Here is a 25,613-nt window from a genome sequence, read left to right as displayed (position 1 = left end):
AGATGGCTCTGCAGCTGTTTTAGGCTGAATCCATCTGAAATGAGCTGGTAATCTTTTTTGCTTCTATCCCTTTGACATGGTACTTAGTTAAATTGTTGCTGTGTGGCCATAATGTCATGTGAAACTCAGAAGCAGAATTATTACTTGTTCAGCCAAAACCACATGGACTAACTGCACGTTGTGTTTTAGGGGCTGCCCAACGAGCGGTGGCGGGTGACTTTCATTAACGAGCACTACGGGCTGTGTGACACGTACCCCTCGCTCCTGGTCGTGCCCTACAACGCCACAGATGAGGATCTCAAGAAAGTTGCTGCCTTTAGGTCCCGAAATAGAATCCCAGTGAGTATTGGCTGATGGAACTTGTCTGAAAGTGTAGCTTGTTATAAGTTACATCCAGACAACTTCCTGGTGAACATGAAGCAGAGGATGCTTTTTTTTTGGAAATGGTTGTGGCAAAATAGTTTTGATTGGCTGGTGGTTTTCTGCTTGAAACTGGTATCTTGGTCAAACCACATTTCCGTTTTTCCCCCATCACCCATGACAGCTTCATTGGTTTTAACTTGACTTGCCCAGTAACAGTGGCCAGCAGTGCAGTTTGCCTTGATGAGGAGTGAGCCTTACTGCCATATGCACTCGTTATTGTTGCTGAGTGCCCATAAAAAGTAATCACAAATGTTGTCCTGCAAGCAAACCACATGGCATTTAAACATAGTTCCACTGGTCAGTCCTAAAATAAGGCCTCAGTCTCTTTTTGTAATGAAAATTCTATTTCATTACAGTAAGAGAATTTTATGTATCAGCTCTTTACAGTACTATAGAAAATACTAATTTCTAACCCAATTCTTGTTTTAACTGGTATTTCCCTTTAGCAAACTTGGAAGATGTGCTAGAGTCTCAGACAGTATCAGAAAGCTGCTTCAAATCTGTTTCAAACAGATGCACAGCTCAATATGACACATATTTATTAGATATGGTATATTTACTGACAGACTAGGTATATAATTATAAATTTACTATATATACACACATATCTGTATAATATGTAATGTGTATAGAATACATATGTGTAATGTATAGCCTGGGCATATAATTCTAATAACCTAATGGTGTCATCCCTGTCACCCCAAAATTCATGACAGGCCTTTTGGTATGCCTGTACAGTGAGTAATTACCTTGGTAATAGTAATTTTATTAAAATAGTAATTTTAAATAGTAATTTCATTCTTGTCAAGAAATAGCCACTTACCTTCACCCCATCCTCCCTGGCAGATCTTGTTTCTGATCTACACCTCAGGAATGAACAGTTTCTGAGGATTGAATTTTGGGGGGTTTTTTGTTTGAATGCTGATCTTCTTTTAGTCTGTAACCCACAACCTGTGGAGTGGGTGAGAATACTGTTTCTTAATGTTTTTCAACAATGAAATTACAATTTTTTTGCCTGTTTCTTGTGTTTCTTGCTTATCTTTAATCATCTGTTCCCTGGGCAGCTCACTGTCTTTTGTGGCAAGTTCTCTCTGGCTCTGAACAACAAAGACAGCATGTGCTTCACTCCAGTGCCTTCTCTTTGTAAAGAGGGCTGAGGAACAAAATGTGCTTTAAAGAGAAGAGAAAGCATTCAAGATACTGCAGGAAGGTTCAACTTCCCTTCCTTTTCCAAAAAGGGGAAAAGTTGTTCTTGTAGAATTGGAGCATCTTAGTCACCATTTCTACAATCAGTTCATTTTCCTGGGTTGATTTTAGTTTCAGCAGAGATTGCTGTGTTTGTTACTAGTTTACTTTTAAGGATATTTGTGTAACCTAAGACACGTAGGAAAATATTAAAATACATTGGATTATATAGGTAAGTATGATTCCAGTAAGCATTAAATATGTAAGAGAACTCTTTTGAAGATTATTATTAAATCTTATAAGACTAGAAGAAGTTGAGATGTCAAGGGATTTTATTTTGGAGAAGTAAAAAAAAAGGTGTTAATTTTCATGCTGTGTATTTTAAAGACTAGAGCTTTAAGCTATGATTTTGTACTAAAATGAGTTTCCTGTGCTGTGTGTGTGGCCAGGTTCTGTCGTGGGTTCACCCAGAGACCCAGGCTGTGATCATGCGCTGCAGTCAGCCCCTGGTGGGAATGAGCGGCAAGCGGAACAAGGATGATGAAAGGTACCTCGATATCATCAGGGAGGCCAACGGGCAGATCTCCAAACTGACCATCTATGATGCAAGGCCCAATGTCAATGCAGTTGCAAACAAGGTAAACAGGTGCTTCTAATGTCTTTGTTTTGAAGAGAATGAGGAGCAGACTTGTTTCACAGTTATCTGTAAAGAGGTTTTGGGGAATAGTAGTAATCTTAACTTAGATAAATGTACATAATCAACTACTGGGCCTCAAGGCCATGAAAGGACATGGGTGTCTAAAGTAGGTCCCTAAGCAGAGTTTCAGGACCATATGTGGATTTCCAGATATGCTTTACCTTGTCTATTCTCAGCCAAGCACAAATCTTAGCATGTGACTGAAGTTAGGCATGACTCCACTATGCACTGGTCTGTAGAGCATGTCCCCTGTTGGAATGACAGGCAATCTACAGATGCTCTGGGAAAACTCCTTCCTAGAAAGGATGTGTGCATAAAGCCAAGCTCACTGACAGGCATCCTTTGTTTGGGTCTTGCTAACTGTTACATGGTCTACTTCAGACCTATCCTGGCATCCATCAAATAAAGAGAAAGTGATAAATAGGTTAATTTGGGTGTTTGCAGTGTAAATAGCAGTATGGGTATGATCCTGGATGCCTTGGTACCTGTTGTTCTTCCCCAGGTGCTTGCAGTTGGTAAGTACAAAAACAATACTTTCATTGGGTAGGGTGGCTGTTTGTTATCTGTAATCAAAACCTAAATGGGATCAGAATCATATATCAGCCCAGGCTGGAACACATCTTGAAAAATCATCTTCTCTAACCTGTCAGGAAGAAAAGGTATCCCTGTGGATTGCTTTCTTCTCTGCTTCCCCTTCAGCCCTGTTGAGGATTAGATTATTTAGGCAAGCTCAGATAATGCCAGTACACTGTGTCAGTGTTGTTTTTGGCATGGAGCACAATAGACAGGGATGTGCTCCATCTTTATATGCAGAAACCATGTTAGGGAGTGGTGGTGAAGGAGACACGTTTAATGCTTTTGTCTTGAGAGAATGTGCCACGCCTGGGGATAGTCCCTTAGCAAACACAAATGTAGGGACGTGCTCTTCAGTGCTTACTAGTGAAGGTGTGTGTCTGCACAGCAAAGAGCTTGAGGGCTGAGCTCAAGAGGGTTTTGAGACCTGAGTGAAATTACAAGTGTGCTTACCTGGAGAGAAGGAATTCCAGCTTCCGAATAGTTCTGTGGAACAAAGCAAACACCAGTTTAGTGAAATGAGTCCTCTTCAGTGTTTGTGCTGAAAGGAATATGAAATGGTAAAAAACTTGTTTGCATCTAAGAGGTTTATGTGTAACAAATGTTAAGTTGCTTTCAAGAATAACAGTAATAATTCAAGGGGGACAATAATACTGGAAGTTTACTCTGTGCAGGTTGGGTGCACCTATTTGTACCTGTACAGCCTTCTCTGTAATCCAGAATGTAGTTTGTTAAGCTTTGATACCATGTTTGTGTGTATAGCACACCTTCTTTCAGAGACTCTATCCTAGGGGCTGTTTTAACCTGATGGTTTGTATTTTGAGGGTCTGCCTCAATTGTTTGCATTTAACTGTACAAATCCCATTATCCACTGCACAATGAATTTTTATGGGTGAACAGAACATGTCATCATTCTGTTTACCTTGTGGAAAGATTGTCAGTTGCAACTTTGAAACAAATGGGGTAAAAAATTGAGTTTGTCCAAGAACTGCAGAAAAATTTGAGGTAATGTCTTATAGACAAACTTGATATGTACGTGTATTAATTAATGAAGATATATCTAAATGTGAAATGCTCAATCAGAGCAGTGGACACAGTAGGGTCCATTTCTGGGTCTGAGAGAGAATGATGTAAAAAGTGCAAATCAGTGTTGATCAACTCTGAAAATATTTTATGAGCAGCTGTGAAGATTTGTCTAAGCAAAATCTTGGGCTGTGCTACTCATGCACTGCTGTGTTCCTTGTACATGGGTCAAGACAGTCAGGAGCCACAGCAGCCCTGATGCTGAAATTGCAGTCATTCCTCACAAAGACTTCATAACAGTCAAAGGAAAGAGAAAAATACACTCATTGCTTCTTTCACTGCAGAGCCTGACAACTCTGATAATAACCCCACATCTCAGAAAAGAGATAGAATAGAATAGAGATACTGTGCTGCTGTACAGCAGTGTAGGTGGCACTCATGGGGAAAGGCTACACTGTGCTTTAGGCTCTTGTCTGATGTATAGCTGGTGCCTGCAATGGCATATAAAGGCAAAATATATTTATCCAAATTTATGGTATCTTTTTGCTGTCTGCAGTAAATGTTGCAATTTTGCAGCACTCTAAGCTTGAGGGAGCTGGTGATGTTTAGTCTGGAGAAAAGGAGGCTCAGGACCTTATCGCTTCATACAACTGCCTGAAAGGATGTTGTAGCCAGGTGGAGGTCAGGCTCTTCTCCCGAGTAACAAGTGATGGGGCAAGAGTAAATGGCCTCAAGCTGTACCAGGAGAAGTTTAAATTGGATATCAGGGAAGTTTTATTTCTAGAAAGGCTGTCCAGGGAAGTAGTTGAATCACTGTCCCTTGAAGTATTTAAAAGATGTGGCACTTGGGGGTGTGGTTTACTGGTGAGCTTGGCACTGCTGGATTAATGCTTGGACTCAATGATTTTAAAGGTCTTTTCCAACCCAAAACAATTTCATGTTTATCTTTGGAAAGTCTCATTGGTGGCTTTGTGCCCTCAAATATGTGTGGGTTTTCTGCTTCCTTTTGTGACCAGGCACATCCTCTGTAGTGGTGATGGTGAAATGTTTTGAAAGAGCAGCAGCAGAGCAGACTTTTCACTTATGTGGCTCTTTAATATCTTAACAGTCTAAATATGTGTTTAGTCTTCAGCACTAAAATGAAGTTTTAGAAAGTTTAAAGTAAGCTTTAATGTTGTTGCTAATTTACTTCTTAAAGACAGAAGCTAAGATTCTTGAACATAATTTTTAAATTAAAGGTATCTTATTCTTAACTGAACTCTTAAATTTACTTGGGCAAACATTTTATCACTTTTGTCTATTTCCATGTCAAATGTCATTCATTCTTTCTAGCTCTGTTGAAAAGAGTGTATATATGACTAAAGTTAATTTCAGATCTCTTGTTTGTAGGCAACTGGGGGAGGATATGAAGGTGAAGATGCATATCCCAATGCAGAACTTACCTTCTTGGACATCCATAACATTCATGTCATGCGGGAATCTTTGAAGAAGCTGAAGGACATTGTTTATCCTAATGTGGAAGAATCACACTGGTTGTCAAGTCTGGAATCAACCCATTGGTTAGAACATATAAAGGTAACTTTTCCTTGATTGTTTGAAAGATATTTGTCCAAATCTGTCATGTCATACATTACTTTCTTTGCTAAGCTTTGAAATAGTCCTAGAACACATCAAACTACTTGGACTACAAAAACAATATCTCTGAGTGTTGGCTTTTTTTTGCCAGCTAATCTTAGAGTATGTTATGACACTCGTAACTAAGCAACAGGTGAAACTGAGTGTTTGTTGCATGCCTCAAGTTAAGAGTCTTTAGTAGAAGAATTCATTCTTAGTCTGATTGGCTTTATATGCATGAGAACTGATTTATTTTGGTTTCTTGCAATACAGGCCTGCAAATGACTGTCATTGTGAGATATTAGTAAATACTTTAGTTGTCAGTGTGTATGTGACTTTATTTTATGAATTACAGTTTTGTAAATAAATCTTGTAAATTTATTTGTAAATCTGTAATTTTCATCTGGTAGCACAAATAAAATACTTGAGCTGGTAATTCACCAGTGTTCTTACTAGTTGACCTTTGGATCTTTTGTCTCAAGTATAGCTGTGCAAAAGTAATTAGAGTATTATGTAATGAATCCTACTTGATAAAATTTTCGTCTTAATTTAATATTTGGAAAATAAGTATGTTAGAAGGGTGCAAGCTCCTTTTTCCAACAACTGAGATAATTCAGTCATTTGGTTCAAAGAAAGGAGTCAAATGAAATAACACTGAATTTTTAGAGAGTATATCCTATGGTAAATCCCCTCTTTCTTTGAAAAAGAAGCTTATGTTCTTTGGTTTATCAAGGTTACTGTTTTCTGCCCCATTTTTTAAGAATTTGCTGTGAGATGAGTTTGATCTTACTAAGGGATTAGGGAACCAATCTGTTCCTCTATTTTTATAGAAATTCACTTGATCTCCCAGAAAATTCTTTTCCAATTAACTACACTGCTCTTTTCAGGCCTTTTAATGGAAACAGCATTATTTCAGATACAAAGAAATGAACACAGAGTTACCATTAGAGCAGAAATAAGCCGTGTGTGTTTGGTGTGTTTTGTCTGGCCAGCTGGTGCTGACAGGAGCCATCCAGGTGGCAGACAAGGTGTCGTCGGGCCGGAGCTCGGTGCTGGTTCACTGCAGCGATGGCTGGGACCGCACGGCTCAGCTCACCTCCCTGGCCATGCTCATGCTGGACAGCTACTACAGAACCATAGAAGGCTTTGAGGTTCTGGTGCAGAAGGAGTGGATCAGCTTTGGACACAAGTTTGCATCGGTAAGAATTACAAGATAATTGCAAAGACTGTGCTGTATTAACTTTTTTAAATGCTTCCAGTGTTAAACTGCTCACTTTGTGTCAGGGTTTGATGATTCCTTTCATTATTTTTGAACTTAGATTTAAAGCATTTCCAGGTAAACTGAGCAGAACTGTTAGGTTTGGACCTGTTTGATCAATATTTTTCTTGCTATTCTTTCTCTGAGAACTCATGTTGTCCTTTGCATCCTTTTAAAAGCACAAAAGGAATTGTGATGGTGTTCACTGGGGTCTTATATGAGGGAAGAGATGAGAATGTTGACTCCATGTTTCAGAAGGCTTGATTTATTATTTGGTGATATATATTATATTAAAACTATACTAAAGGAACAGAAGAAAGGATTTCATGAGAAGGCTAGCTAAGAATAGAAATGGAATGGAATTATAACAAAAGGTTGTGTCTCAGACAGAGTCTGAGCCAGCTGACTTGATTGGCCATTAATTAAAACAATCACATGAGACCAATCACATATGCACCTGTTGCATTCCACAGCAGCAGATGAGACCAATCACAGATGCACCTGTTGCATTCCACAGCAGCAGATAACCATTGTTTACATTTTGTTCCTGAGGCCACTCAGCTTCTCAGGAGAAAAAATCCTAAGGAAAGGATTTTTCAGAAAATATCATGGCTACATGGAATTGCTAGGGTCACTGTGGTTATTGAGAAAATACAGAGGCAGAAAGAAAATAAGGAGGCAGAAAAATTGTGTCCTCTCAAATTCTTCAGATGAAGAACAGATAAAGCTGGGACATAAGGTTCTCTATCACTCTTTCTTTGGACTGTTTTGACTGTCACAAGGAACAGATGAATGAGTCTGACCAGTGTCTTCTAAGAGAGATTTTGCATGCTGATTCCCAAATATTCTAAACTTGTTGTAATAGCTCCCAAGAGGCTGTTACTGGTAATGCTGGCTCAGCTTCTGTTCATTTGTCTTCTGAGCAGAAGGTTAGAAGCTCAGAAGTTCAAGTAGTTGCTTCCATAGGAAGTCCTTAATATTTCACTGGTATGTGAATAACTTTCACAGAAAATTCACAGAGTATTCTAAGTTGGAAGGCACCTGTTCATCCTTTTTGTGTTAGAAAACTTTTCAAAGTCTTAGTGGAACTTTTTCTAAATGTGGCAGCTAACCATTTAACCAGGAAGTCTACATGAGGAACCTGGAGGAGCAGATTAGGTTGCTGTGGAAACTGTGCTGTTACTTGCTATAAACATTACAACAGTGTTGTTTGTTGGAGCTGAACCCTGTAATCCACAGTAAGACATTTCTACAACTTCAGTAGAAGTTACTTGCATGGATATTTTGTCCCTAGTGGAATATCCTAAAGATATTAATATTGCTAAAATTTGGAAAATAGGCAATCTAGAAAAAAATCAAGAAAAGGAAAAATATACCTACCTGTGTGTTTCATGCCCATTTTACATTTGCAAACATGTAGGAGTGCTGTAGTCATTTGGAAATCCATGTATAGCTACTCAGCATAAATCACCTCACCATTTACCTGTGCTTGTAGGCTGTGACGTTTTCTCATCTGACATTCAAAAGGTGCTTTGAGGCTCAGGAGGTTTGTGTTTTGGGAGTGATAGCTGATGTAGTCTGGTTTTGTGTGTACTTACTTGTGGTCCTTTAGCAGTGATATGTTCTATAGACCTTTAAGTATTCTGTCTTGGTACAGCCACAGGAAAATGTGAAGCCAATGGCTTGACTTTTTTTTTCTCACGTTTTATTTTATACTTCAAAAAGTTAAGAGTCAGGATGCAGATAAAATTAGATGGTATAACTAGGGCACTTGAAGTCAAAAACATGTGTTATGGTTTACCACAGAGCTTAAAAAGAGATCTGTGTGTTCTTCATCATTATTAATAAATTCAAATAATCTATGTTTCTTTTTGTTAAACCGTTCATTTTAGTTGGATAATCAAAGGATTTTGTTCTCCTTCAACAGATGGTTTTTTCCAAATAATGAGGCAGGACTTGGCATCCCTTCCAGATGATTCACTCAGTCCATTGGTTCATGTCTGACAATGTAACAGCAATAAGAGTGATTTAAGCAGTTGCTTTTGCTTAAACTGCTATTTTCCCAACTTGCTCAGTCAAGTAACAATCTTTGGAAACGGTTGAAGCCACTCTTCAGCCATCTGCTGTAATCTGAGAGTACTGTAAATTTCTGTTTGATGGGTTATTTAGCTTATAGTGAAAGTCAGTCTTTTCTGGAGTGTTCTGTAGAAGTGGTGGAGTCACCTTCCCTGGAGAGGTTTAAGACGTGATGTGTTGCTTGGGGACATGGCTTAGGGGTGGACTTGTCACTTCTGGGTTAACAGTTGGACCCTGTGATCTCAAAGGGCTTTCCCAAACTTAACTATTCTATGATAAAAAAAAGTATAATGCAAGCAGAAAATATTATGATAATTCATACTCCTTTTTAGCTTGGTAATTATGTGATAGAATTGTGACTTTGAATAGTAAGAAGTAGACACTTGGTGCAGTTAGAGTAGTTCCTGAACCTCATCTCTGAAACTGTTGTTGTTTCATTTTCCTTTAGTAGGGAGTTGAAGAGTAGAGCATTATTTTCATTGTCTGGGTTGGTGCAAGCTTCATGTTTTTATGATACCAGGGTTGCAATTTGGATTATTTAATATCAAATAACCAAATAGTAGACCACTTAATAGTTCCTCTCTATATTTTTTATCAAATGAGGTGAGCAATAAATTTCCTTGTTGAAAAGGAATTCCCTACCCCAACTTTTCTAGGTGTGCTGAATTTAGTGCACTCTCCAGATGATAAATTTGCTTATGTAGAATTTAATTCTATTTATGCATTCAAATATGAGACATAATTATAGATGGAAAATAGACATCCTGAAACTGCTAACTATAGTGGAAGTGGACAGACTTTCACTCCTTACTAAACACATATATGACTCTTAATGGATATTGAGTATTTCAAACCATGAAAACTGAAGAGCAAGGAAGCCAATTTTGTTTTCTTCTTTATAGCCCTTTTCGAGTCATTTGTTACTGTTGACTGAGTTCAGCTGCAATTCTTCATTTCCCTCTATTTCCTCCCATTCAATTCTATTATTTTAAACTGTCTTGGAAGCCATTGTACAGAGTAGTGTACTGCTCTTGTGATTTTTCATGTCCTTGAGGCATTAAGCTTGCTATCTTACAGGCAGATAGACAACATCTCAGGTCAACATACCTGCTTTTCTTTTGTCTCCTCCAGCAAGTACATTCAAACAGAATTAGGGAAGGAAAAGAAACTCTTTTTCCCTGAATCTCTTACCTGTTCTCAGCTCTCAAATGCAAAAAAGGAAGTAAAACAGCTTTTACCCAATCTACTTTTTGTCTGTGGGGCAAATTCCTTTGATTGTTACTTTGGGCACCTCAGAATAAGGGGATCACAAAAACTTAAATAATCTGTTAATTTTGGTCAAGAACAGGAATGTTTTTTTGATCTTGTTCATGTTTGCTTACTATCTCAGGGTGAATATTAAAGTTCAAGTATGGAGGAGAAAGAGAAGATTGTGTGGATAATTTGATGATCTAGGTCCTGCAGTGGCTTAAAATTAAAAGGAAGACAAAGTCCGCACCTAGGCTTTTGACAGACTTTCCATGTAAATGTAGTTCAGAATATGTCTTGATTATATAAGTAATGGATGCTTCAACAGTTCTGCTTGTCTAAAAATCAACAGGTTTTTATAACAGGACCAGTTATCAGTTTGGAATTTATTTCAGATATCTTTGAAACAGCTTTGCAGGGTTTCTGTGTCTGAAGCTCTCCTCCTTGGTGCAGTAACTAATTTTGAAATTTTAACAGTGGGTTGCTTTATTGCAAAAGAATTAATGCTCTAGTACCGAATAAGAAACCATGTCTGTTGCCATAAAATAGCATGTTTCAGTTAACAGGAGGCTGCTTTGCTTCATTTCAGAGAATAGGCCATGGTGATAAAAATCATGCTGATACTGACAGATCGCCCATCTTTCTGCAGTTTATTGATTGTGTGTGGCAGATGTCTAAACAGGTACGTGGTGATGTTCTTCAGGAGGTAACAGTGTGAAGAGATTACTGAGCTAAAACCCTACATCTTTATTTTTTTGAAAAAAGTATTTGAAGAGGACAGCATACCCCTCTGCTCTGAGCTGTAGTAAAAAAAGAGTGTATTTACTTTTTTGAAAGTGATATACAGGCTGTGGTTATTTTGCTGGACATGGCACTGGCTGTGCAGGCATGGCTGGTGTTCTCAGATATGGGATTCTCAGACACATTCTGAGGGATGTTTCATACCTGGCAGAAAGCTTTTGGAATTGCACCCAGCTGTCTTAATGGGGTCTCTTGTTTTCTTTGACCATTTAGTGAAGCTGTCCCTTGAACTGCAGGGACACCTGTTGTTTTATCTATGCTTAAAAAGGAAGCTAGGGAGCTTTTGAGTGCTGTGATTTAAGCATTGTAATGTCAGTAAGTAATGAAACAAAGCAGTGAACTTAGTCCACTTAGGGCTAAAGATCAGGACCTTTATTTTCCTGTGTGGTGCTGGACTGCAAGAATGCACTGAAGAGCTCTTATTCTGTCTTGATAGTAAAAATGTATGTGTAACTATTCTGTACTTTATTCTTTTTGTAAGTTAAAGGTAGGTAGAACATTTTGAGAAGAGATTTTTCAGTGACTAGTTTGAGAAAGTTGAACACCTTGTGTCATTGGAACACGTAGTCTGCTATACAGTACATGAAAGCGTTATCTTAAAAATTATTTGTAGATGTATCCACACTTCTAAACTACTTTCAGTGTTTCAGCCAGGGCATGGGCATATCCCCCTGCGTTTTCCATGTAAACAATGAGTTTGTCTTTCCTGGTTTTAGTTTCCTACGGCCTTTGAATTCAATGAGCAGTTCCTGATCACAATCCTGGATCACTTGTACAGCTGTCGCTTTGGCACTTTCCTGTATAACAGCGAGTTCCTCAGAGAAAAAGAGGTTGGTCAAACCACTGCTTGTGTCATTGCATTTCTGTCTTTACTCTAGGTGATAGCAAAAGTTTTTGTTTGTATTGTATTTGGTTTATAGTCCTTGCAGGCAGTGATTTTGAACTGGCTTTTTTTCTTGTAGAGTAGTGCCATGCAGTCACTAAAATACTTGTCAGTACTGGCTTTGGAATCTTTATAATACAGAAATGTGTTATGCTTCTAAGTAAACCAGAAGTGTACTAATTTTGGAATGTAACAATGGCTTCTATGATGGATTTCTTGATTTTATGCATATATTTACTGTTCTTATTTTGATTTCATTTTAGAAAGTGACTGAGAGAACGTTATCCTTATGGTCTTTGATAAACAGTGACAAATCTAAATACACCAATGCTTTTTATAGTAAAGAGCTAAACCGAGCACTCTATCCTGTAGCCAGCATGCGGCATTTAGAGCTCTGGGTTAATTACTACATCAGGTGGAACCCCAGGATTCGGCAGCAAGTAAGTAAATTCTCTGTAACATACTAAAAATGCTCTTAGAGACTGGAAATAAGGATTTTGTAGATTTTGTAGAGTACTACCTGTAATCTGTTCAAGTTTTTAATGCTTTATTTGTAAAGATGGAGGAAGAAGTGTAAGCAATTATTTAGCTGTCTCTTAGTTCATTGAACTTATTTCTCTGTTTAGTGGCAAGTCATCCTTGTGCTCTTTCTAGCCCTTTTTATTGTACACATGTCTAAGGGCATTTGATGCTACTAAATCCTGAATGACAAAGCTTAGAAATGGGGCTTGTCGATCCCTGAAGAGTTGGGGCATTAGCAACACACAGTTGCATCTGCTTGGTCTTTCTCCTTTTGCTTAGAGAGGGTATGAAACAATTTACAAATTAAATGACCTGCTGAGTCCTTTCTCTTTCAAAGCTGTATGAATTGATGGTAAGATTTAATTTTTTTATGTAACATTGATGACCCAGCATTGTTTACACTGTGGGTGAAAGCTGTTATTGAAAATTGTACAAGTAGATCAGATTGGAAGTCCAGAAAAGCTTTTATCAAATGACACATAGTTCAGTTCTGTGGTTTTAATCCATGTGGACACTCAGTGTTTGTTACAGTCTTGCTGGAAATCTCCACCATGTGGCACATAAAGATTTTGTATAGAGACTTTTCTGTCCTTTTTAACAGCTTGTGGAGATTTGAGTAGAAGACAGAGGAGCAATTTGCTTGACAGAAGCAATCTTCACAGTCCAGCCCTTGGAATGAGGCAGTAGTTTTCAAGCAATACACTTCCTTTTGCACAGCTGATCTCCTGTATTATTTACAGCTCTTCAGAGGCTTCAGGAAAGCCTGGCAGTTTGCTATGGCTTTTTACAAGTACATTGCCTATTGGAATTGGAAGTCCTGGTTTTAAAGCTTTTCTTGCTTGTTGTGAAAGATGAGGGTGTTTTGCAAAAGGTGAATATAAAGATTTATTTTAGAAAATAAAGAATTATAAGACATGCAAATTAGCTATAGATCTACTTAAAAATGCAGTTTGCCTATTGGGAGAGCTTTTTCGCAGGAGTTTCTCCTTGTATATGCAAACCCAAGTGACAGTATTCCTACAACAGTCTGCTGCTACTACTGGTCCCTAATTTTCACCATTTTTGTAGACAAAATGTTCCTTTTTCCTGCATATAAAACTTATGCTTCATGTTCAGTTAAGCAACTGAATAATGAACATGTGGCCTGGTCATTTTTTTGATGACCTTTCTTAGTTCATTCCTTGTAATTATGTTCTGCTAGCAAAACTATTATCCTACATCACCACTCATCTTTGTACCTACATCAGCACTGATCCAACTTCCAAAGCTGCCTCAGCATTCACCATGATCCTCAGATGGGTGCACAGTGAGTGGTGCATCTCAGAGTGCTGGTTGAACTGGTTTTGAACTGGTGAGGTGTTCAGCCATTTGCTGCTAAAACTCCACTGCTGATAGCTTTGAATGACAGGCAGTTAAATGTGAAACAGCAACAGCTTCTAGACAGGTGTATTCAGCTGAAGGTAACTTAAAGCTCTCTCTCTGCTTTGGACATTTGTAATAGTTCTTTTCCATTTGTTTCATTAGTCTGGAAAGGAAGTCAAGCTCAAAGTGGAAACAGTTCAAAGGCTCTTTCTAAGTAATCTCCTGAAAGCCAGAGCAGTTGATTTTAAACAGCTGCAAATTTACTTAGACAATTCACTTAAAAATGTTTTTTCACTTATTTACACCAAGTTGCAAATTAACTATTAAAAATTCCAGTAAATTTCATCAGTGAGAGAAGTTATTTAAACTGAAGACATGGATCTTAATCTGATCAGTGTAGCTAAGATAATCTGGCTGAACACTGTGTTTTCTGGAAGATGCTGAGACATTTGGCTTCTGGACTCTAAAACCTTTTAGTAAGTCAAGAAAAAAGCTTTGGTCAAGGTATACAAGTACCTATCTTGCACAGAATATTAGATAAGAAAATAAAATCCATATGTTCCAGGAAGTGGTGGCTGATTTTACTGAGTTAGGACAAAGGATTTTGTGCCAAGATGGGCTTTGGGGGAGACAGCTGGAAGGCAGAGGGCTCTCAGGTCACAGCAGTGAGTGATTCTGTTTAGCTCTGATGTGCTACACCTGCCAGGAAGCCCTGGATACTCGAGCAGCCTGTGTACAAGTGAAGTGCTCAGACTAACCTGGGTCTGTGAAGTGCTCAGACTAACCTGGATCTCTTCCCAGCAGCCAAACCCCATGGAGCAGCGTTACCTGGAGCTCCTTGCCTTGCGTGATGATTATATCAGGAGACTTGAAGAGCTTCAGATCACAAATAATGCTAAGATATCCAATTCATCAGCCTCATCAACATCTCCCTCACAAATGGTGTCCCAAGTGCAAACACAATTTTGAAGAAAATGTTGGCTTCTTCCCATACTGTAATAGCAAGTGGTGCTTAACATAGATCTCTAAAGAGGAATATTCTAATGCCTTACACTAGACTGTCCTAACACAAATTATTATAAACTGTCTTCATTTGAGGAGGACTTCACAGCAAACACACCCAGCTCTTCGATTACGTGCCTTTCAGAACCTGTGGACTGGGAACATTATTAATCAACTCATAGCTATGGAGGGCTTTAAGAGTTATTTTGGTAGGTCTGGTACAAGTTAAATTGATATATTGTTTTCATAAGAATGCTTTAATTTATTACATTTTAGGTCATGTTTTTGTAAGGAAATTCATGCTCAGTCTTACCTGTCATGAATAAACACAATAATGGCAATAGGAATATTAACACTGTATATAATTAGGTATGTCTGTGTTCCTGTTAGGAATACATTCATGGAGTTCATGAGAGAAAAATAAATTATATTGCAAGATGTCAGAGAGAAGTGTTGAAACTTTCTGATTACCCAAGAATTCCAAATTTTACTTTTTTTTAATAAATAGAAATATGGAAGGCATTTCAGTGATATGCTTCTAAATAAAAAATTCAAATAGCTCAGTAGATATCAAAATAAAAGAAACTTTTTTATTGTAAATTGATTTTATTTTTTTTTTAAAAAAAACAAATGAAAGTTGTACTGGTTTCTGAGAAGTTCTGTTTGGGCTAGCTGTTCAGCACTAAAATACAGTACAAATTATCACTGTGGGCAGTATTGATTCTTTGGATTAATACAGAATTAAATGTTTCCAAAAGAAAGTTTATAAAATGAAAAACAGAACTACAGAGACATTGCTTAAATATCCAGCAATAGCCATAGTATTAAAGCTTCTGTTTGTCTTTTAAAAATAAATGTGCCTGTTTAAAGGAGCTTTTATACCAAAGTAGACAAAAACTCTCAGTTATAAATAATTTTGAAAGCTTGTACATTTATACTTTACTGTTTAATTTAACTCCTGTTCAGCAGATTTATTCTAACATTTAAGGGGCTTCAGTATCCAAGATTTGCATATAGTGTCTGCACTTACATTGAACGTTAAAGTGAGCTCTAGTTTCAAGCCTACCTTTCAGAGGCTTTTTGTAAATCTTTAATTTGTTTCTTTCAGGTAATTTTTAAATAGTTGCTAGCATTTCTTATGACAGTACAAATTTTGCTCTTGATATTTAATTAAAATTTTGCATATTCTCATAAGTTTAATGATATTCAAGCAATCCAGGAAATACTGCAAGTCAGAATCTGTAAAGGACTCTAATATTGTTATTTTAAAGGAGATATTTTGATGCTTTAGGCTTCTATCATTGTAAATTATTGTACATGTGGTGAGGTTTGATCTGCAAGATATAATAGGATTATATATAAATTAAGTTTTGTGTAAGTGTATATAATATAGTTTATTAGAAATTCTGCAAGTTTATAAAGTGTAAATATTTTGCATATGAAAACTAAATTTAAAGGTATAGTTCCATAAAATAAGTCAAAGTTTAGAGGACATTGAATATTTAAAACAGTATTTTTTCAAAGGAATAAAAATATACTGCCTCTGGATTTAATTCAGTATATGCACTGAGTTGCACTGTGTTTTCAGGGAAGTTCAGAGCATACAGCATGTGTGCTCTAAATATGCAGAATTATATGACTTTTGTCCTCTAAATTTCATTCTCCCATCTATGCTCTCCAGTATGTGTATCCAAAATAACAATGTTGTCCCCCAATCTTGACTTGTTAAGATTCATTACATCAGATAAATGAAGAAGGATACTCAGTTGTTCATGATGTATTTTACATTTTGAAAGCTATGCATACTCTGGTATATTTGCCTTCTACTTACTTGTGGTTTATTTAAAGAAAAAAGCGCTATTTTTATTAGAATATTTAAAGTTTCTGTATTTGAGTTTAACATATTGGTGACATCTCTGAGCGGTGTGATAAAGTTCTGAAAATCTAAAATCTAATCGTTTTTACTGTGTAAACACTACATGATAACCTGTTACATTTGGGAAAGTGTCATGTAATGGAAAGGATCTTTTTGCACTTACTTCATTACATATTACTTTGTATTACTCTTCAGCTGAATTTGTCTTTGAAGCTCTTTGCAGGCTTGCAATTTTTCAAGCCAGCAGATAGGATGTGTGTTTTAATTGTTTTTACATATGAGACCAACATAAAGGTGATTTTAATCCAGTCTGCTCTGGAAAATACTACTTGTGAATGTAGGCATCCAGATTTATCAGTGCTAGCAGAACATCTCTGTCCTCCCCCAGTCTGGGCTGTTCTGCACAGACCTCCTGAGCTCTGTGCACACCGGTCCCTGCCAGGAGCACACCTGGGGAAGCTTCTGAGCTCGTGAGGATGAGACTTGCAGGCGCTGAGTGCCTTTTCTAGGAGGGGTGAAAAGCAGAGCTGGGGTGTTAGCATCACCAGCAATGAATGCCCAATATCCCATAAGAAATGTCAGTCTTGGAATGCTAGGTTAGGTTTTTTGTATTCTTCCTTCCATGGACATGAGGAGAAGCAGCTATGTTTTGTGCTGGGTTTCTGTTACTTATTTAGAAAGGTTGTTTTTTGAATGCCTTCTTTTATTTGCTCCTGCCTTACCCTTCCCCCCAGCATCAGTTATGGCTGTACCTGACATGACTTGTGTGCTACCTCCTTTTGATGTATTGTTAACCTCTGCCTTGAGTTCAGATGTTGTGTCGCAGCGAGCATTCTGTCATGCATGAGAACATGATCAGTGTGATCAGTACCAGCGCAGGTCTCCTCAGTACTGCCGCTTCCTCACTAACCATGTCGGCCGCTCTCCTTGGATGCCGCGGGACTGCTCTGGAGCCGGGCCCTCCGTGCCAGGCCGTGGGTCGGGGGAGAGCAGTGAACATTATCCGTCTGCCGTGTCTGTGCGGGGAGGGGAAAATAAAGATGTCAGTGCTGAACTCTGTGCCTCCACCAGCCCTTTTCCTGCCGCGTCTCCGCGCTGGGGCCGGAACGGGCGGCGGGCGGGAGCTGCCGTCCCTCGGCCCGGCCCGGCCCGGCCCGGCCCCGCCTTCCCGCGGGGGCCTCTGGGAAGGCGCCGCCGCCAGGTGACAGCCCTCGGCGCTGCTGGGGCCCCAGCAGGCTGGGCTGTGGCGGCCGGGCCGGGCGCCGCGGAGAGGCGGGAGACCGCCCGCCATCCCGGCGGCGCGGCCGGAACCATGGAGCGAGCGGCGGCGGCGGCGGGGCCGGCGGTGGAGGGCGGCGGCGTGAGCCGGAGAGCCGTGCGGGCGGGGGGCGCCGCGGCGGCGGGCGCGGGGTCGCGGCAGCCCAGCACCGAGACCCTGGACAGGTGAGCGGGGCCGGCGGCCGGGGACGGCCCCGGGCGGAGCGGGCGGCGGGAGAGGGGGCGCCGCGGCCTGCGGGGCCCGGCTGGGGAGGCGGCGGGCGCCCCTCGGCCCAAGCCTCGGCCGAGCGCGGTTCCCCGGTCTCAGGGCGGCCTCCCCGACCCCTCCGGCCCCAGAAGCTGCAGTCTGAGGGCGGCAGTTTGTGCAGCGGCGGATGGTCCGCGGCGGGAACCGGCCGTTGTCAAAGTTTCCTCCTGCGCTTGCCGTGTGCCGGCAGTGCCGCCGCCGGCTTGGCCGAGGCTGAGGCGGCCCGGGGATTGGAGTAGCGTCCTGCAAACCCGAGCTGAGACCGTCCGCGGGTTTTGAGTCTCTTCCCGATTGGTTTGGATTTTTTTCCGTGCGTGTATTTAATCTGCAGAGGTGGGACTGTCCCCAAGCACCGCTGTGCCCTCTCGGTGTGCGGTGTGTCCCGGAGTGCTGTGTCCCTGGTGTGTGTCTGTGTGTGCAGTGTCCCGGAATGCTGTCTGTGTGTTCTGGTGTGTGTCTGTGTGTGCGTTATGTGTCTGTGTGTCCCTGGTGTGTGTCTATGTGTCCCGTGTGTGTCTGTGTGTGCGTTATGTGTCTGTGTGTGCGGTGGGTCCGCAGGGTCTCACCAGAGCGGTGCCAGGTGGGACCGCATCTCCTCCGGCAGCCCCTGGCAGAGACATTACTTCACTCAGAAGTTTCCAGCTGAAGGTGGGCTTCAGAATTGAGCTTAAAAATCCTTAAGCAAGAGTAGAAGTGAATGGAAATCTCACCCTGATGAAAACTAAATAAAAAATAATATTTAAAATCAGTGCTAGGTTCCAGTCTCTGTATTCTCTTCTTTCTCTCGATAGAAACCTGGGGATTTCCATCATTCTAGTGAGGATGGAAATCAAATGTCCATTTTCTGTCATCAAGATGTGCACCTTTGTGTTCCTTATTAATGCACTTTCTTATCCTAATTTTCATCTTCTCTTCTTCTGATCTTCCTCTTTCCTGTCCTAGTTATGTCCATTTGTCATACAGTTCACTTGTTTGCCAGTAGGGTTGTGCCAGGCCAGGCTGATGTGTGTGGCTGCAGATGAGATAGAATGCAAAGGCAATGAGTTCTGCTGTGTGCCCCACTGGTGCATGGGGACAAGGCACCTCGGTGTGATCAGTGTTCTCTGGAACGCTGTCACATCCCCTGCACTGGCCTCAGGGGATGGTCCTGCATTCATATTTGTTTTCCTGCTGTTACTTGCTCTGTTGATATAGTGATTCCTTGTGAAGATAAGCCATAGAAAAATAAATCCTTTACTTAATTAACAAGTGAGTGCTTATTTGAAAACAAACTTAGGCAACCCCTGAAGAGCTATACTGGAAATTAAAGAGATGTGAGAGACTGAGAAATAAATGAGGTAAGAAAAGGATTTCTGTAGGATTTAGGTGTTGGGCTCTTTTGCAGAACTCAAGTGAGGAGTTCTCTAAGTAAATCTGGGTTTAAGTTCAGCACTAACCTGAGAGTTGTCTTTGTTGTTCAAGCAGGGCTATCATAGATGTGTTTTAGTTGCAAAACAAGATCGTGAGATCTAGTCTTGTGTAGAATGTGCAGGTGGGAAAATTTTTGAAAGATCTTCCACTTTGGGTATGACATTGTTGCATAGATCTGTGCCTTATACTTAGCTATAGTGGCAGAGTTAATGTAAGGAAAGATCTCTTTTTCAGTAGTAATTGGTCATCTAAGGTGACCAATCCTTACCCCACCCTCTTAATGTCTGAGGTGTGGTGCACCTGCTGGGTGCTGGGTATGTGTAGGTCTATTCACTTCAATGTCGTGGAGCATTCATAGAATCCAAAGCTAGTTTATAAATTAACTTTTAAAAAAATAACATTTTCTTTCTCTATTTGACTTCTGAATAAGCATTCAGTCTATAGATGAGCACAGCTGAATGGTGTGAAGAAAAGTGGCAGTTATCTAAGGTACCATCCGAGGCTGTGGTAATGCTCAGTTCCCTCTGGCATTCCCAGTTTGTCCTTGGATACCAGTGGGTGTTGAGCAGCCCTAGTGCACTTCAGACTGTCATTGCTTCTCCCTCTCAGTGGGGCATTACTTGTGGGCAGCTCCAGTTCAGGGGGCTGTTCTGAAATGGCACCACCTGGGCTTTAGTGCAGTTCAGGTGCTTTAGGTTCTTGTAAACACTTTGTGCTGTGCAGTTCAGTGCTGCGGCATGTGAAAGATTATCCAGGGTTTATTTCATTAATTGGGAAAAGCTGCAGCTAACTAGAAGTTACCCTTTAGACAACATGTATTTTTAACATTTAATACAGAATACAACATTAGCATAGTTATTTTTTTTTTTAATACTAGCACAAAGTAATTTAATTCTGAGGCTTTACAGAATAATCAGGACATATTAATAAGGACAGTATAAGGAGCTCCTGTTACTTGGCAAAACTCATTCCATGGATGGATTTAAGAAAGAAGCACATGAATGGTAAAAATTACACTGGATAAGGAAAAGAATATTTTTCAAGTTCCTAGGACCCTAACCTCACTTTTAACATCCTGACAGCTCTGTGTCTCTGACATGATCTAGTAAAATTCTTTTATGGAATTTGATCAATAAAATAGTTGCATTCTACCCACAAAGCAAACTAAGTTTTACTATGTTATTGATTACTTACAGTGTTGCTTTCTGGATCTGTGCTGTTCAAAATACACATTTTGAATTACTGCTAAATAATTTGAAATTTCTGGTTTTGTAGCCCGACTGGATCCCACGTGGAATGGTGTAAACAGCTGATTGCTGCAACCATTTCGAGTCAGATTTCAGGGTCTGTCCCATCAGAGGGTGTGTCCAGAGACTACAGGGTAAGTGACCTGAAGAATGCATTGATTTGTTTTAAGATACAAGAGTGGAAGATGGGGAGGGTCCTTGCTATCTTGATTAGCCAACGGTAAGTGATCACTGAGTGTTTCAGAGCTAGAAACATCTCATTATCCAGTGGAGTCTCTTGAATTTGCTTCCTGTTTTCCTCTATATTTAGAATAGTGCCATTGAAGTCTAGAGAATAAAAATTAACAGAGAAGTGAAAGGAAATTTTAGAAGTCGATGTTTTGAATAAAACATCAAAAGTGAGTTTTCTTTTGATTACTCTATAAAATAATTAGTAAAGTAGATTATAGTTATAGGTTGAAACGGTTTCTTGTGTGGGTTATTCAGAGTGCAGAACTGAGCTCCTCAGATTCCACAAAAAATAAATTAATGTCTTTGTTACTGTGTAGGGAACATAATTGAGTATCATTGTTGATGGGGTTTCTCCAGAGACACAGAATTTAACATCAAACAAACAAGTCACCTTTTTCATTCCTTCCCAGCAGCATTTTTGTCACAAAGGTAATGATGCACAGTATGGTTTCTCTGAGTTCCACTGTGCTTTTGTGCCCCTGTTCTTTCACCCTCACTGGCTGTTCCCTTCATGCAGCCACTCAGTTCAGCTGTCAGGAATGGAGCATGGGCAGTTTTTCTCCTCTCACAACGTGACCAATGTTTTTCAATTCCCTTTAAGAAGCCCAACTTGCTGCTGTTTAGATCCCTTTTTCTTCCTAGATTTGTAACAGCTTTATTGTTCATAGAGAATGGCCACTGGAAAGTTTTTATGTCTTGTTTTGTTTAACTTGATTTTAATTCACATATGCTCTGTGATTACAAAGTATGTTGTCTGCAAACAGCACATTTTAGATTGAGTGACAGCAGGTCAGATTCAGCCTGAGTCTGAGATGAGTCCACAAAATGTTTTTGACTGTAGTGTGTTTAGAAGTTCAACAGAGTTTCACACAGTTGGCACAGTCAGCACTTTGTACAGAGTAGCTCTCCCATTCTACAGCAGCTGAATTGCAAATGCTTGCTCCACATCAAGGCCATCATTTTTGGTAAAACACTGTGGGAAAGCTTGCTTTGCATCTGTTGATGTTGTATTTGCCATGGATTTCATTTTAGGTAAAATCCATGTGTGTAAGCCTGGTGTTCAGTTTATCTCTGAGTAAAGTGCATTCCTCTGGAATGAAGAGCACTGTTTAATTTTGAATAGCTTCCATCTCTATACCAAACTCTTCTCAGATATTATTTAACAGGAATAAATCTTTTAAGGCCTAATTAAAATTTTACTTCATTCTCTCTCTCTGAGAAGTGAAAGAAAAGGATTTAAGCCTGATGGTTTAAATGAAGAATTTTTGTGGTAAATTGTATTTGGCATCATTGCATTGCTGTGATTTGAAATCCCATATTTGTATATAACGTGATGGAATTTTTTATAGTTGCTTACTCAGTACCACTAACGGGTTGTGTTTGTTCATTATTACTGTGGAATCCACACATGAAAAGCTCAGTTTTCCTTTGAGACATCTTTCTCTTTTGATGCCCTTTCCTGGGTCTTCATTACCTTTGGTTACCTCGAATTGCTGCATTTAGAGACTATGTTACAACTCAGAGCCTTCAGAACAGGTCAGACGTGTGTGTTTGCTTCTGGAACCGGTCAGGCAGTTCTGTTACTTTGTGCTGGATTTACCCGGAAATCATTGCTTTATTATTTCTTTTTTATTGTTTAAATTAATATGCTTGCAAAACCAAGTAAATATATTGATTCTTGTATCTAGCGGTGTTACTCACGTTACTCTTATGTGACTTAGCAGGAGGAGGGAAGCAGGGGGGCAGCGAATGGAATGGTCAGAACCGGAGAGCACTGGGGGAGCTCTTGCTTGCTAAACCCTCCAGCAGCAGCGATCTCAGGCTCTGCTCAGCTCTGCTGTGTCTTCTCTGACACATGCTCTGCCTGCAGAGTGTTCTTGAATGAGGGGCTCATATAAATGAAAATGGCTCAGATTGTAGCTGCTGGCTACAAGCACCTTCAGAAATTGAGAAGAGTTGTCTTTTTCTGAAAGGTCCGTGCCTCTCCTTCATGGTTGTTAGTGCAGGCTTATTGTCTTCCACCTAGAAGGATTACCAGGCTCTTTCTTCTCTTTTAACAATAGCACAGTGTAGCAGGATAAAAGGGTGATTAGGAATGAATGTTTTCAAAGAGCTTGGAATTTGTTACATCACTAAAATCAAGTGGCTAAGATTTTTTTTTAGACCAAAAAAAATCTGCAAATGAGAGTTATTAGTTCTACATAGTTTTGTTTTGTTCTTTCAAAACCCAGCTATAAATAAAATGTTTGGGAGTAGAGTTTTTTTGAAAATCTGGTGAATTAAGATACAGTATCTTTAACAAATCAAATCCATGTGTTTCATTGGATAATATTTTATATTTTAACTAACAGGTGTACAGGAGGCCAGTAATACGGGTAAGATTACCTTTGGCTAGCAGTGAACTGCCTCCTACCTGTGTGTCTCTTGTGCTGTGTGAGATCTTGGTGTGTCAAGCGTTCTTTACCTCATTAATGGGTTTTATGGAGCAGTCAGGCCATTTTGCTATGCAGTGCAACAGCTTCTTGCCACAAAAATGCTTTATATACATTACAATGTTTTCATGAGCAATGAAAGTTAGTATGTAAGAGAGCAATATTTTAAAATTATGTTATGAATGTGCAATACTAACTTCAGTTTTATTACATTAATTTTGACAAAATGGATGCTTGCAATTCAGGTTTACATGCTTCAGAGTGCAGAGTACTGTGTTAGCAGCTCTAACATGTCTGTGCTAAAGAATACCAGTGGTAAAAGCAATTTGTCTGTCTGTCCTATTTAAGTAAGTTCCAAATTCATGCTTGCCTTTGTACTTGTTTTAAATTAGTTGTTACCAGGCTGTAATAGGATTGAAAGTTAGGTTTGAAGTTAGGCACTAGTGCAATGACCTACATCTTTTTAATGATAATTTTGAGGCCAGGGCTTGCCCATTGTCCATTGAAGATTAAAAAGGGCATGCCTTGTTTTCTTGCCCCTCTCTCTTGGTAACATTTATGGAGTGAGAAATGATCTGGATAGTGTTCTGACATTGTTCATGAAATGTGTCCAACACTTTTATTCAAACAAAGACCTCTTGTTCAGTCTGAAACCAAGAGATGAAGTCTGAATGGATTCTTTTTCTCATCTGTTGTTTACCTATTTAAAAATGATGTGTTTAGTCCAATCATACAAATCCACAAACTGATATTTTTTTCTTTTGAATCGACAGCACTTCAAATAATTGGTCTTAGTTGAGTAACAAAAAGTCGTTTTGTTCAGTTGTTCCCAGTTCTGTGTAAAGGCTTTGATATTTGAATGGTCTGCTCTGCTTCTTTGTCTTTCATATATTTAAATTTTTTGGTGTATTTGCTCATTGTCCTGCTATTTTTCTTCCAGAGATCACAGTGTCTACTTTTCTTTGATTTCAGAAACAATATAATTATGATCAGAAATTTAAGTAATTTCTGTATGACAGAATTCTACCCATACCAAAATGTTAGTAACATTATAGCTTGAAAAGGTTTTTTCATTACATACAACTTTTTTAACTCATGTAGAGTTCAAATTATCTGAAGATATCTGAAGTCCTTTTTCTAAGCTTGTTCTTGAGGGTTTCTTGTAGAAATACTGTAAAAAGAAAAATTGACTTCTAACAACACTTGTAAATTTAGACTAAGACTGATTTTACAGTCTGACCAAGTGAGTTCTTTGCATTTGAACTGGGAGTAATGGACTGTCATGAGCACAACTTCTCTCCAGCTGTTAAAGGAAGAAGACGGAAGAACATTTTTGGCTGAACATGTTAAAATAATTCCTTCAGCTGACCCAATGACATTTGTGCTTCTCTGCAGTGTGCAAAAGGACCTTATGTTTATTAAGGAAATTGAACTAATGTTCAGGATTTGCTGCCAATGATGCAAAAATAAATTACCATGAAAATGTGAATTGTTTGCATATTTTGCTATGAGTAGTAATTTTAGTTTCTGTAAAGTTACTGGCCAAGTTTCAAACAGCAACATAGAAGTTGCTAGAAAGATATGTAAAACTATAAGATTGAGAGTTCAATTACAAAATGTTTTACACAGCAAAGCTTTTTTTTAAGTGTCTAGGTACTTCTATTGGATGTCAATCTATTTTTTCTGTAAAAGATTGCATGAGTTTTCCCATAATGCTGCCATTGCAAGTTGTTCTCAATTTCTTCTATTGATAAGCATGTGGCATACTGAAATTAATTTTCTTCATTGTAAGGTTATTTGTCTTAAAAAGACAGTACATACTTTTGTGTTCTTATCTTCCAGCACTGACTCTTTTGTGAAAAAGGGAGTAAATTTTTCATTTTGTGTTGTGCCAAGTAACATTCAAAGGATGGTGCTAATAGCTTGGATTCCCTTCTGTGGAAAGTAGTGTGTGCCAGGAGTGGAAGATTTTGGAAAGCTAAACTGGAGTTAAAGTATATGCTGTCTTTTTAAGGAAATTTTAAAAAGGGAAACAAAAAAAAAGATAAGATTCTGTCCTTTCACCTGTTGTCTGCAATTTTTTTGCTGTTACTTCTCTCTTGCCCTACTGCTGCCTCATGCAAAGCAGGAGATTCAGGATGGACACAATGGCTATCATTCTGAAGCAGAACCTGATCAGGTGGCAAGTTTTACTCATCTTTCATTCATTAACTATGTAGCAAGGT

At 39.3% G+C, this 25,613-nt stretch overlaps 2 protein-coding genes across 7 annotated transcripts in view; both read left to right on the top strand.

Annotated features, from left to right (window-relative positions):
• Positions 1-16,730, top strand: part of MTM1 (myotubularin 1) — a 41,714-nt gene extending 24,984 nt beyond the window's left edge. Inside the window, exons 9-16 of one of the 2 annotated variants that reach the window (XM_059482819.1) lie at positions 190-339; positions 2,058-2,246; positions 5,291-5,476; positions 6,508-6,714; positions 10,687-10,779; positions 11,615-11,728; positions 12,045-12,221; positions 14,470-16,730. In XM_059482819.1, the coding sequence (XP_059338802.1) occupies positions 190-339; positions 2,058-2,246; positions 5,291-5,476; positions 6,508-6,714; positions 10,687-10,779; positions 11,615-11,728; positions 12,045-12,221; positions 14,470-14,634 (1,281 nt within the window). In that variant the 3' untranslated portion in view covers positions 14,635-16,730. Of the gene's footprint in view, positions 1-189; positions 340-2,057; positions 2,247-5,290; positions 5,477-6,507; positions 6,715-10,686; positions 10,780-11,614; positions 11,729-12,044; positions 12,222-14,466 lie in introns of both variants that reach the window. The other variant, XM_059482818.1, reaches the window with a different exon arrangement.
• A 1,161-nt stretch (positions 16,731-17,891) lies between these two features.
• Positions 17,892-25,613, top strand: part of MTMR1 (myotubularin related protein 1) — a 38,266-nt gene continuing 30,544 nt past the window's right edge. Inside the window, exons 1-4 of one of the 5 annotated variants that reach the window (XM_059483007.1) lie at positions 17,901-17,986; positions 20,754-20,859; positions 23,308-23,331; positions 25,517-25,567. The gene's annotated coding sequence lies outside the window, so the exon portion shown is untranslated. Of the gene's footprint in view, positions 17,987-20,753; positions 20,860-23,307; positions 23,332-25,513; positions 25,568-25,613 lie in introns of those variants that run through there. The other 4 variants (XM_059483011.1, XM_059483010.1, XM_059483008.1 and 1 more) reach the window with 4 other exon arrangements.

The sequence above is a fragment of the Ammospiza nelsoni genome, chromosome 15 (genome assembly GCF_027579445.1).
Source record: "Ammospiza nelsoni isolate bAmmNel1 chromosome 15, bAmmNel1.pri, whole genome shotgun sequence".
NCBI classification, from domain to species: Eukaryota; Metazoa; Chordata; class Aves; order Passeriformes; family Passerellidae; genus Ammospiza; species Ammospiza nelsoni.
This window is presented reverse-complemented; position numbering and strand designations above follow the sequence as displayed.